The following is a 13,380-nucleotide window of genomic DNA, read 5'->3' as shown; positions in this document are numbered from 1 at the left end:
TCATTTCTCCCAAACAAGTTAATACACATTATGTTTGATTATTATAATCATCAAGTATAAATTACTCTCAATTTAAAATACTATTATTGATCTTGATTTGGTTTTTAAATTCATTTTAATCAATTAATCATTCAAAAATTATAAATCATTCCATAATTATTTCTAAGACGGCAAGACGCATCCTATAAGTAAAGGTATTTTAGGATGCTTAAGAAATAGATTATATCATTTCAATATTTTTTTTCTCATTGTCTTGATATTCCTAGAGCATGTATATAAATTAATTTTTTTTAGATACACTAAACTAAAAAATGATAATAAAAATAACTACAGTAATAAAAATCGATTCGATAGACTCCGAACACAGATAAATGTCTACAATACCTTAGTTTATGAAATTAATATTTTAAGCTTAATGGATAAGTCCATATGACACCCCGGGGACACCTCTACTTGTTTTTTTCAACTAAGATATTCTTCCAGAATTGAGAAGGACAATTGTTGTTGCAGCTATAAATAATAAAATTCTCCACAGCTACTAATCCTTAGCAAATAACATGATTAGGATGTTTTTCTAAAATTTATTTTCCCTATTAAGAACTTATTAAGCTGTTAAACATGAAGACGTTGAATTAATCAATTGTATTGTTCCTTCGGATCTTATTTTTGTTGGCGCTCCCACTAACTTCTCCATACTGCAAGTGGCCTGAGAAAAAGGCCTCATTTAATTTCATTTTCTCTTTGGAAAATAAGGTCTTCTGCTTGGTTTTACACGTTCAGGCAAATACTTGTCTCTTATCACATTAAATAAAGTCTTCTGCTTGATTTTACACGTTAAGACAAATACTTGTCTCGTTGCAATTTTTTTCTTTTATACTGTTTTGTTCACTTTTGGGAGAGTTTGAAATTTATTACGGACAAGAGAAGACGACCTTGACTGTAATTGCCAAAATATAATATGATATCCCTCATGGTGGAACAGCCTATGGAACTTATAATGATGCAGCTGAATCCCTCAGTTAGCTCATCCATTCCCTCTGAACAGCCTATGGAAGAAAAGGCTATCACCTACATGGACCTTGTTTTGTTCAAAGCTGCGGCGAATGGTGACGTGGAAGCATTTAGTGACTACCAAGTTGCTCTTGATTGCCTGGTTGACGGAAGCCAAAACACGGTGCTTCATATTTACTCCAGAACCGGAGGACGCCTGGTAGTAAAAAATGTTAGAGCGTTTCCGTGTTTTCAGAAAAGGGTATTCGAAAGAGAATTCTCCATCAACTTTGTGGAGCAACTTGTCGACAAGTGCCCATCACTGCTACTGCAACGCAATGCCAACTGGGAAATCCCATTGCACATTGGAGCAAGACATGGGCATTCTGGCATAGTCAAAGTCCTTATTGAACGCGCCAATGTAGTGCTACATGAAGACCCGGAGAGAGGGTTGGATGCAACCGGGGCGAGGCAGATGCTGAGAATGAGGGATGAGGAAGAAAATACTGCTTTCCATTTGGCCGCTCGATATGGCCATCTTGATGTGTTGCGACTATTGGTCAAAGAAGATCCTGATTTTGATTTCTCCGCTAATACAAGCGGTGAGACTCCACTCTACTTAGCTGCCGAGGGAGGATATCACGGTATGGTTACTGAGATGTTAGATAATTGCAAATCAACGGTTTATGGCGGCCCCAATGGTAGAACAGCTTTGCATGCAGCAGTCCTGGCCGGAGATGAAAGTAAGTGATCAGTTCATTATTTTGTGTTATTGTTGTTGTTTTGGGATAATTTACTCAATGGCTATTCTCGTTGCTTTTTCTGCCAATGGGAACGCATGTTCTGTTTCTCCCCTGGCCAAACAAGGAAAATAAAACAAAACAAATGCATAGTCTTGTTCATTCATTTTTCAAAATTAAATAAATTCACATGTACTGCTGTTGTTGAACTTTTTGATCTTTTTGTTGTGTTTTGGTAATGACAGAGACAGTAAGGAAACTAATAGAGGCAAAAATGCAACTAACGAAACAAACAGATGACAATGGGCGGACTCCACTCCACTATGCTGCGCATTTCGGTAAACGTTCAATTGCCAAAGTTTTGTTGGAAGAAGATGCGTCTGCTGCTTATATAAGTGATAAAGAGAGAGGGATGTCGGCTCTTCATATGGCAGCTTGGCAAGGCGAGAAAGGGATAATGGAAGAAATTATCTCCAATTGTCCAGGTTGCTGCGAAATGGTGGACAAAAGAGGCTGGAATTTTCTTCACTTTGCTGTCGTTGCAGTATCTCCCAAAAAACTTAAGAGATTCTTAGTTGATAACAAGATTAATGATTTCACAAATAGAAATCTTTTTCATGAAAAGAATGTTAATGGGTACACGCCTCTCCATATCTACTTAACGGGGCCTGCTCGTCAGCGCCTTGGTTGGTTTTCTCTTAATTCTTTTCTTCTAGATCGTGAACTTCAAGTAAGAGGATGGAAGTCCCGGCAATATTTCGACCAAATGACACGAAAGAAGGTATAAAGCTTTACCCTGCCTGATTTTTACTATTCTCTCCTTTTCAAACTTGTTAAGTTTTTTTTTTTTTTTCAATTTCAGAAAAAATTATTGATTTTGATGTATTTAATATTTACCTTTTCTTTTCTAAAAAATTTCAAGTCATCAATTTCGTACATACTAACTGATGTCAAATGTAAGACACGTGATACCAGTAGATATTTAACGTCTGAAATGATTTAAGACTGATAAAAGAACCAAGGCGTCATCGCTTTACAAATATGAGGATTGAAAAGTGACTTTTGAAAATAAAGGAATCGAATTTTAAGGATAACGATTACTGTTTACTCTATAAAATGATTTTGGCTTTTTTGAGGTTTAAAAAAGAAAAGATGGATAAGAAATTGAGATTAGATGAGTATTTTATTAAGTACATAATTTTACATTTTATTAGTCTTTAAAAGTGGACTACTATAAGCAAAGTTTTTAATTACTGATAGGAAAATATTAAACTCTAACTACTATATGCAGAGTTTAGATAATTAACAATAACATGCATGTGTCTCCTTTAATAAGTTCCTAATTTATTATTTCATTTACAAATCTATACAATATATTGAAAGGATCCCATGAGATTTTTTCCAATTTCATTTTCATTTTTTTATTTCTTTTCATTTATCTATTTTTTGTAAATATTTTTATTTTATGTTTTCTCTTTTTTTTTTTTTATCTTTTTAGGGATAAACTGCTTCATAAAAATTACAAAAAAAATTAAAGAAAATTAAATTAGGCTAATCTAACTTTTAAAGATTTTCTTTTCGTTTAGTTTAATTTTGTTGTATAGAAGAAAGATTATAAACTTATTATTTCAATAATTTTTTTAGAGTCAATTCAACCATAATAATAGATACCATACTAAAAAAACAATAATAATAAATAAGTAATTTAAATAATAAATACGCAAAATTAGGAAATGAAATATAAAGAAGAAATTAATGCAAAACAAAATGAGAGAAAAATATATTAATTTAAAATATAGTAATAATTTTTCTTGATTTTTTTTCATTTATTTTATTTTCATAGACAGAAGAATTAAAGAAAATATTTATCAATTCAATCATTGTGATAAATAAATAATTTAAATAATAATAAATAATCAAAATTAGGATTTGAAATACAAAAAAGAAATCATTGCAAAAAAGGGAAAAATGGAATACATAATGAAAGGTAAGGATGAGAGAAAACCAAAAAAATTAAAAATTAATTTGAAATCATAACGTTTGGTTTAGATGGAATCGATTTTTTCTTATTGGTTGTAATTGTATCGATTTAAAGAAAAGTTGGTTAGAATTTAAATCAAACTTTAAAAATTCATAATATTATATATTATTTAAAAAAATTAAATTAAATTCGATATGAACTTTATTATCCTAATAAAAAGTGACTCTCTCATATCATAAATCTCACTCTGTCCATCTCAAAATCCTAATTCAAAACATTTAAACTAAAGTCTTAAATTTTAATTATTGGGATGTCACATTAGAGACAACTATTATACTAGCAGATAATGAAATGTATAATTTAATAAAAAGATTGGGTAGAAATAAAGTTAAAAAATGAGAAAATGTTATAACAAAGGCTTTTAATTTTGTTTATCTAGTTTAAAAACTCCATCACCAATATATGGATAAGTAAAATTCACTAGTAGTTCATGAACTTCCATGATATATATATATATATATATATATATAAATCTCACTTTTATACATGACAAAAAAAAAAAGGATTTTCATGAATAATTTTTTAGAAAAGTTTATGGTTTATCTTCTATTAGTCATCAATCAATCAGTATATGTATACGAGTATCACTTGTCTACCCATAGGATGAAAAAAACTAATATGAAATTTTTTAGGTGAAGTTTGTAAAGTTTTTTTTTTTAAATAATTTAATAAAAAATTCAAACCAATAAATTGATAAAGTTTAATGTGAATATCAATAATATATAAAAAAATTATTAAAAATATTATTTATAATTCAAATATGATCCAAATATATTCAACAATATCAATATTTTTACTAAAAATGTTTATTTAAAAGTATATATCAAAATTTTTTAAAATTTTTTAAAATTTTACATGTTTGATTTACTTAATAAAACATTTTAATTTTTAATTTTTAATCTTATTTAATTGATTTTAATTAAAATTTTCATGAATTTTACGTACAAAATTTCATCTAAATCTTTACCCGGTGCATAGATATGACATGTTTCAATGACTTGTGAAGTTGGCGTGAGAGAGATAAATCTCGCTTAATAAATTTAAAACATGCATGTGGCCCACGTGTGGATCCTGTCACGTGTTTGTATTTATATCACAATGTTTGCATGAACATTTTTTTAATTTTCTAAATGTTGATTGACGAAACGATGGATAGTGAATTTTTTTTTTTTAAAAAAAAGATATATATCTTTTGTGTCATGAATGAAAATGATATATTTATAAAAATTGTGAAGTACCCGTGAATTTTACTCATTGACTGATAAATGCTAATCATTCCTTAAATCGACGATTATCGTTGCAGAAACATATTCGCCAACTGTTGAATGACATTGGTGATAATGCAGAAGTGGAAGGGTTACGGGTTCACCCAAACTTCAGAGAAAAGGTAAAGGACGAGGATGATGTCTCCTCCATCGAAGTTGTGGAAAAAACACGAGAGACCCATTTACTGGTGGCAGCGCTAGTAGCAACCGTAACATTCGCCGCAGCATTCAACGTACCTCGTAGATACAAGAGTGATGAGCAAGGGGATGCAACCTTGAGTCGTGACCCAGCTTTTAAAGCCTTCATTATTACAGATACCCTTGCATTTGTTTTCTCTCTTTTAGCGGTCCTGCTTCATTTTCTCTTGGTATTCCTGAAGTGGAGTCTAGTTAATCTCCGATATGAGGTGATTGGTCTGGCAGATGTCTTAACTTTTTATGCGATCATAGCAATGGTGATTGCTTTCAGCACAGGCAGTTACGCAGTGTTACAATCTTCCATGGGGTTTGCTATCGCCACATGTTCCCTTGGCCTCACCTTCTTTCCCGGTTTGCTCATTGCTTCTGCCATTTATAAGTTCTTTATCCGATGAAGGACGCCATACGTACTCCTAACTGCAAGCCTGCTACTGCCATAAAATTAATTAAAATATAAAAGGCGACTGTTTCATTTGCATTGCTACATATGAATCATGAAATAAAGCGGGCAGTAATTCAAGGATTCGATGTGGTTTTTACTCAAGTTAAAACTAGTTACAAATTGCTTTCTGCCCCCTGGTTTCTAAGCTATTAATGTTTCATGAAAGTTTAAATTTTGGCAATAAATTTTTTTTTCTCGTCCATTATATATCCGCCCTTTATATGGTCCGGCCATATTGTTTCTTTGGCTCTTTTCATATTCTCTTCCGAATTTTGAACAGGTTTTTAGTGAGGATTTTCTTGTGATCATGAGTAATTTTACCACAAATATTAAATTTATTATGACAAAATTTATGTGTTATTATTATCATAAATTTGTCATGGAAGATGACTCGGGGCTGTAATTCCAAAGCCCTTTCAGCTCTCCCCTTACCAAACCTAATATGACAGCAACTTCTGCAAAAGGAAAGAAAAATCAGAAGGGAGAAAGGGAAGGGGAAAACGAGTTACAATGAGATAGTATAAGAGATTTTTTCTGACAAGCCAGCCTGAAGTAGCCTATATCCGGGTGGAATTTTGAACTTTGTTGCCTAATGTACAAGGAACAAGATAGAGGAGTGCAGGTTGACCATGCCCATTCATTATATATAACCCTATGAATGTAAAGAAGAGGCCTGCAATACGTGAAATTGAAATAAATTAGTACAACTATATAGCTTCACAATAGTTATTTTGGTGTTACCCAACTCTTTTTTTAATAGCTTTTCAACCAACTAAATACAAGAATACACCTCTGATATTCATTCATTTTCACCAATCAAACATCGAGGTTATTCAGTACTTTCAAGTTCACAGGCAATACTATACTCAGAAACCTACATGATATGCAGAAAGATACATTTTGTTTCCCAAGATTAACAACCGTGATTCACAAATTAAAATATAATGGCAATACTACATGTGAGTGTGTAGTTTGTATGTATGTGTGTGTCAATGATGATTGATTATTTTCCCTTCAAGACAAAATATCAAAAGCATATATCAATATGTATTCCAGTAATTATCCTGGAACAATAAAGTATGTAATTCCACAGGCCATTTATATCCAGGTCTTAAGTTGGAGCCAATTTGAAACAAATAAAGGTAAACCTGATGCTTTTGATACTTGTATGCCCATCAATCACAGAATTGCTCTTTAAAGCTAAAGTGATAACCAGATATGACACTATAATTAAATATAAGTATATAACTAAGCAGATGCTGGTCTCAACAATTGCATTTACACTGGACAAAAATTGCAATTATTTGAAATCACAGAATATACATGCCAGGAAAAACATCATTTAAATCATTCCGAGTTAAATAAACATTTGTAGGGAAGTCAGACATCGAACAGAAATTGCAAAGAAAGAAACACCAATCAACAAAATTCAGTTTAAACTTAGCAAGCCTAATGAAACTATTATATTTCACAGACAAAATATGATTTTCTCACCTAGGGTGGGAAAGAAGTCTTAGAGACACAGTACATATATATATATATATATATTAACAAACTATGATACATGCACACTCACCAAATCCATAGCCAATTACCAACCACAGAAAACACCCATTGGCAAGGTGCTTCTTATTTTCTTTATCATATCTGAAAAAAACCAAACAGGGAAAATAATCATTAACATGGGCATGAACCCTTCAAAAACAAGCGCATAAAAAAGGCAATGCACCGACGTGCAATATTAACAGTAAAACTCAAAATTAACACTGAAAACGGTTCAAACGCCTACCTGCCCTGTCTAATCCGGTTCAACAAGGTGTTTGACCAGCTCGACAAACACTCGGTTCAATGCCCCTTTTTGGGATTGGCTGCCTGGCAACCTAAAGGCCTCGTAATAAAAATCAATGTTGCTAAACGTCCCAAACTTGTTGGATCTGCAAAATGAATCCTTTCCTAGTTCCTCTTGGAAAGGTAAGAAAAATTCGGACAATTTCTACCTCCCTTCATTCTGCTTGTGTTAATTCATTTTTCAAACCCACAAATACATACAAATTTTTAAAAAGTTTAGTTATAAAATACACAGTGGCGCAACCGATCATATTGTCAAATAAATCTTGAATCGAAAAGAATTAATTACTATATTTGAATTTAAAAATGTATAAATCAATATTTGAATTTTTATATATAATTTATAATTTGAACTTTTAAATTATACAGAATCTAACAATACTAACCCAATCAATTTATATATAGATGTTTTGATCACTATTTCAAATTATGTGTTCATCTAACAAAACATTCAACATTCAACCTTAGCAATAAAACTTTTAATCAAAATCCATAAATTATTGATTGTCATTTGGAATCCACGTGACAATTATGCAAAATATTTACAAAATTTACTGCATTAGAAATTTTTTATTACATTTATATTATTTAAAAATTTAGAATCCATAAAATAAAATAAGTGGCAGTGCAATTTACTCAAAGGAAATCAGATTCCCCAAAGAGCCACCCTGTTACACTCTCCAACGGGGAATCAGCAGTAAAAGCTTGTTCCTACGAACATACAACTAGTCATTAGTTAGCAGAAACTTCTGCAAAAACAGCCAAACAAACCCAACAGGTCGACCATGGGTTCTCATAAGCATATATTTTCAAACAAAATGCTATCGTTTGGACTCAAAGCTAAAATGATTGATCTCCAACTTGAATAAATCCATCATTTTTCAAACAAAATGTTCTTTTGTGACAGTAAAACTAAAAAAGTCAATCCCCGGCCTACTGATTTTTTTTCCTTCTAACATTCGAAAATTTTGAGTTGCAACTAGAAAAGATCAATTCACTCATTATAAGATCGATCTTTTTATTATCATGTTATTTAAAACGCTAATAGTTTATGTATTTATATATATGTTACATAAAATTACATATTATAATTTATATAAATATAAAATATATTTTTTAATTTTTTTAAACTTTAATATATTATTTTTGTTAAAATTTTAATTTAAGTCATCTTCATTTTTTTTATTGTATCATATTTTAAATTATTCAACAGCAGGCTAGTTTTGAAAGATGAAGCATCCTTGTTTCTCTCCATTAATTCAATCTCAATGCATCCAAAAAATAGGACCGGTTGAGAGAGACAAAATGGACCGGCTTCACATTGTCTAAAACTTCTCTATCAAAATTAAAGGCGCTTTTTGTCCCTCCCCAAAAACAATGTAAATCATTATTGTACTACTGATCACTAGGATAAACTTCTTTCAGCAAAGAGCCAAAATACCCAATAGAACCATGAATTCTTCTGATTATGAGCAAATTGACATTGTAATGCTACCTTTCATGGCTCATGGCCATCTTATACCATATCTAGCTCTTGCAAGACAAATACACCAGCGCACAGGCTTCAACATCACCATTGCCAACACCCCTCTCAACGTCCAATATCTCCGTTCCACTCTTCACCAAGAAAATTCCACTCCTTCATGGATCCGCTTGGCCAAGCTTCCATTCAACAGCGCTGACCCTGGCCTGCAACCCAACATAGAGAACACTAAGAACGTGTCTTTGAATCAAATTGGTAAACTCGTTATTTCATCTATTTCTCTCAATACACCATTTCAGCAATTGTTGTTAGATATGATAGTGAAACAAGGCAAGCCCCCTCTGTGTATGATATCGGATGTGTTCTTCGGATGGACTATGGATGTTGCAAAGAGTACAGGCACTGTAAACATTACTTTTAATACAAGTGGCGCTTATGGTATCTTGGCTTATGTTTCCTTGGGGTTGAACCATCCTCATCATCAAGCAGACACTAAAGAATTTTGTTTAGCATGGTTTCTCTATGTTGGGATTTGTCTTGAATCTTAAAATTTCACATCGAAAGTTGAGTAAAGTTATAAGAGTTGAGAGTTTGTCTTGTATCCCATATAAAGAGTTTAGTAAAGGTATAAGGATTTCACTCTTATAAATAAGATGTTTTGGTCTTGATTTGGTAATCTCAGATAGTTAGACACCAAGAGAATAGCTAGGTGAATAGGTTATTAAAATGGTGTAATTGAGTTTTTGGTTAAGTTTTGAATAAGGAGTTTTTGAAGACTTTTCTCATTCTAAAAGTCTCACAATTGTAAAGATTTATTTGTTAGTGGATTGGGTTTGGAGTAAGCCATTTTGAGTTGGACCGAAACAAATATATTTGTGTGTTCTTATTCTTGATTTGAGCTAGCTATTTTGTTTGTGGGTGTTGCGTGTGCGTATTGATTTCCTAACAAGTGATATCAGAGCTGTAGTGATCCCCAACAAGTAGTATCAGAGAGAGGTTCATAGAAGAAGAGGCAAGCCTAAGATATCGTGAAGCAAGTATTTCAAAATGTCTAAAAAAGATATGTCTAGTATGCCTATACCTAAGTTTGAGATTCCGTTATTTGATGGAAAGAGTAATTTTATAGTATGACAAAATATGATTCAAGATCTGTTAGTACAACAAGGGTAAAGTAGCAAAGCTAAGGAAATGTCTGACAGTAATTGAAATAAAATTCAAAAGAAAGTTGTTAGTACTATTAGATTGGTGCTAGCCCTAGAGGTAAAATATAGTGTATTGACAAAAGTACTCTGAAGAGTTTGTGGGATAAGCTTAAGGGTATTAATACATCAAAGTCGTTAACTAACAAATTATGTTTAAAGATAAATCTATATTCTATGAAGATGGAAAAGGGTACAAGTTTTCATAATTACCTGAATGAGTTTAATAGATTAGTTTCTCAATTGTTGGCAATTTCTATTAATGAGTTAAAAGATTAAAAGAAGGCTTTAATTTTGTTATCATTTTTGCCCAAGTCTTATAAGCCTTTAGTTCAGACTATATTGGTAGGTAGGTCTACTTTAAAGTTGGATGATGTGACTGTCTTGTTACGTGAGAATGAAAGGTGTATGGGAGCACAAAACTCATCACCTAGAGGGAGTACACTAGTTGTAGAGGATTTTGATCAAAGGAGGACTCAAAAGATGATTGATGGATTAAGAGAAAGATCTAAGTTAAGAGATAGAGATTACAGTGATATAGAATATTATTATTATGAGAAAAGAGACATATCCAAGTGCACTGCAAGAATCTAAGAAGGAATATGATTGCTTTCAAAAAGGTGAATGATGAGAAGAAATTAAATAAAGGAAAGAGTGATACTACTACCGTTGTATCTAATGATGATGATGTCATTTTGACGACTTGCGTGGATAAGACTTAGACTTTAAAAGGTGATAAAGGTTAGGTTTTAGATTCTACTACTATAGTTCATGTTTGCAATGATAGGAATTACTTTGTGGAGTTGGATGAGAATGAGAAGTATAGGGTTATTGTGGTTGTTAACAATGAAAATGTGCAAATTCAAGGTATTATGAGTGTTTGTCTTATATCTCACAAATAGTGTTGTTAGGACGCTTTGTCATGTAAGATATGGACCGAATTGTACTACAATTTGATTGCTTTAAGTGAGTTAGCTTCTCGAAGGTACACATATTATGATAATAATAATTGGTTAAAAGCGTACAAAAATGGTAATGTGATTCTAAAAGGGAATAGGGTTAAAAATCACTTGTACATGCTTGATGAAGGCTTAATTACTAGGATCCCTATGATGAAAGAAAAGAAGAAGGATAAGTGGGTTAGCTTTGCAAATTCTATTGAAGTGTTTGGAGATTCAAGTCAATGGAAAATTTATTGAGATTTACCTTGAATCTCAAAATCTCACATCGAAAGTTAAGTAAAGTTATAAGAGTTGAAAGTTTCTCTTGTATGCTACATTGGAAGTTTAATAAAGGTATAAAGGGTTTCACCCTTATAAATAAGATGTTTTGGTTTTAGTTTGGCAATCCCAGATAATTAGACACCAAGAGAATAGCTAGGTGAGTAGGCTATTAAAATGATGTAATTGAGTTTTAGGTTAAGTTTTGAGTAAGAAGTTTTTAGAGACTTTTCTAATTCTAAAAGTCTCATAGTTATAAAGATTTATTTGTTAATGGATTGGGTTTGGAGTAGGCCATTTTAGGTTGGGTCAAAACAACTATATTTGTGTGTTTTTATTCTTGATTTGAGGTAGCTATTTTGTTCGTGAGTACTGCATATGTGTGTTGATTTCCTAACACCCTAAAAGTTTTCATTTTTATATTTTTCAACTACATGCTTTTATAAGAAATGCTGATGGTATCGATCTATGGTCTAGGTTTACACAGCCATAGCTTTCAGGTTCTTTGCAATCTTTTGTGTGGTTGTGTAACACAGTTGAAGAGATTGAGCCTCATTGGAGTTGTTAAGAAAATAAACCAAGGTTTTTGTTTGGCAATTGGGCCTTTTTTACCTAAAAAATTGCTAAACAAATCATCATTATCATCTTTTAATAGTTTATTTAGACAACATGTAGGAAACGAGCCCAAAATTTCACCTGAAAGATGCCTCCAATGGCTTGATTTACATAGCCTTGCTTCAGTTCTATACATTTCTTTTGGATCTTAAAATACTATCAATCAATCATAGATGATGGAATTCCAATTGGTTTGGAAGAAAATGGGAATCCATTTATTTGGTTAATAAGGCCTCCACTTAGTTTTGACTTAAAAGCAAAATTCAGAGCATAATGGTTACTAGAAGGGTTTGAAGATAGAATGAGGAAGAGCAAACAAGGCTTGTTGGTGAAAACTGGGCACTACAATTGGAGATCTTGTCACAAAAATCTACAAGAGCATTTTTAAGCCATTGTGGTTGGAATTCAGCATTTGAGAGTTTAAGCCAAGGTGTGAAAATGATAAGGTGGCCCAAGGCAGTAGAGCAGGCTTACAATTCGAAGATATTGGTGGAAGAAATGGGTGTCTCAGTGAAGCTGACAAGAGGAATGGAGAGTAGTATTTCAAGGAAACAGGTTAAGAAAGTCATAAAATTGGTAATGGACAGGGAAGGGAAAGGAAAGGCTATGAAGAAAAAAGCAGAAGAGATTGCAGAACATATAAAGGCAACGATGAAAAAGGAAGGACAAGAAAATGGGTCTTCCATTAAAACATTGGATGATTTTGTTTCAGTCATTATAACAAGGAAACCAGATCAATCTATTGGTTCAACTTGTAATGACAAAAGCTTGTAATTTCCAGGCAAGATAATGTTGGATAATCAATTTTATCATCTTTTCCTTTTTCCTAACTAGAAAAATTTATTAAGAAATCAAAAAAGCATATCGCCTCAATGCTTGGTATCCAATTAAAGTTTACAAGGGAATAATAGATAGATTTTTCTCTCTATATATTTTTCTCATGTTTTTCATGAACAAAACAAAGTCTAAAATTTCAAAAACCATTTTCCTTTCTAAAATATTTGCCCAATTTATGAGCTCAATGTGATGGATCACATGCATGAGTGTCATAATGGCTTTGGGTCCACTAGATGTAAGGAATTTTAAAATTGAGAAAAAAAATAAAGGAGTTACCACCAATCTTTTTTAGTGTATGATTGGCCATCCAAAAGTTTATTTTTTAAATAAACTATAAAAACAAGTTTAAAGTTTATCAAAAGACAAATTTTGGTCTACAAAAAGAGATTTTGAGTTCGGTTACATGTGAAAAAGATTAACACCCCCACAACACCCATAATTGGTACCAATTAATCATGCATAATTTCTGGTGTTGGATGAAATGGTTTTGATTTGAAATTTA

The 13,380-nt window shown here is 32.0% G+C and overlaps 1 protein-coding gene and 1 pseudogene across 1 annotated transcript; both read left to right on the top strand.

The window, feature by feature from the left end:
* The first annotated feature begins 970 nt into the window (after positions 1-970).
* On the top strand, positions 971-5,629 carry LOC111279447 (protein ACCELERATED CELL DEATH 6-like). The gene is made up of 3 exons (XM_022866425.1): positions 971-1,733; positions 1,976-2,511; positions 5,075-5,629. Exons 1-3 carry the CDS (start codon positions 971-973, stop codon positions 5,627-5,629), a joined length of 1,854 nt encoding a protein of 617 aa, XP_022722160.1.
* A 3,347-nt stretch (positions 5,630-8,976) lies between these two features.
* Positions 8,977-12,815, top strand: LOC111279446 (UDP-glycosyltransferase 92A1 pseudogene; annotated as a pseudogene).
* Positions 12,816-13,380: the final 565 nt, after the last annotated feature.

The sequence above is a fragment of the Durio zibethinus genome, chromosome 27 (assembly GCF_047325235.1).
Source record: "Durio zibethinus cultivar Kanyao isolate XHJ-2024 chromosome 27, ASM4732523v1, whole genome shotgun sequence".
In the NCBI taxonomy this organism is placed as follows: Eukaryota; Viridiplantae; Streptophyta; class Magnoliopsida; order Malvales; family Malvaceae; genus Durio; species Durio zibethinus.
Note: the sequence above shows the minus strand (reverse complement) of the source record. Positions and strands in the feature narration are given on the sequence as shown.

Excerpts from the sequence above, each read along its gene's own strand:
- LOC111279447 (XM_022866425.1), top strand. The coding sequence starts at position 971 with ATGGTGGAACAGCCTATGGAACTTATAATGATGCAGCTGAATCCCTCA. Across the intron at positions 1,734-1,975 it reads AGTCCTGGCCGGAGATGAAA|AGACAGTAAGGAAACTAATA; the intron begins GTAAGTGATCAG and ends TGGTAATGACAG. Across the intron at positions 2,512-5,074 it reads ACCAAATGACACGAAAGAAG|AAACATATTCGCCAACTGTT; the intron begins GTATAAAGCTTT and ends TTATCGTTGCAG.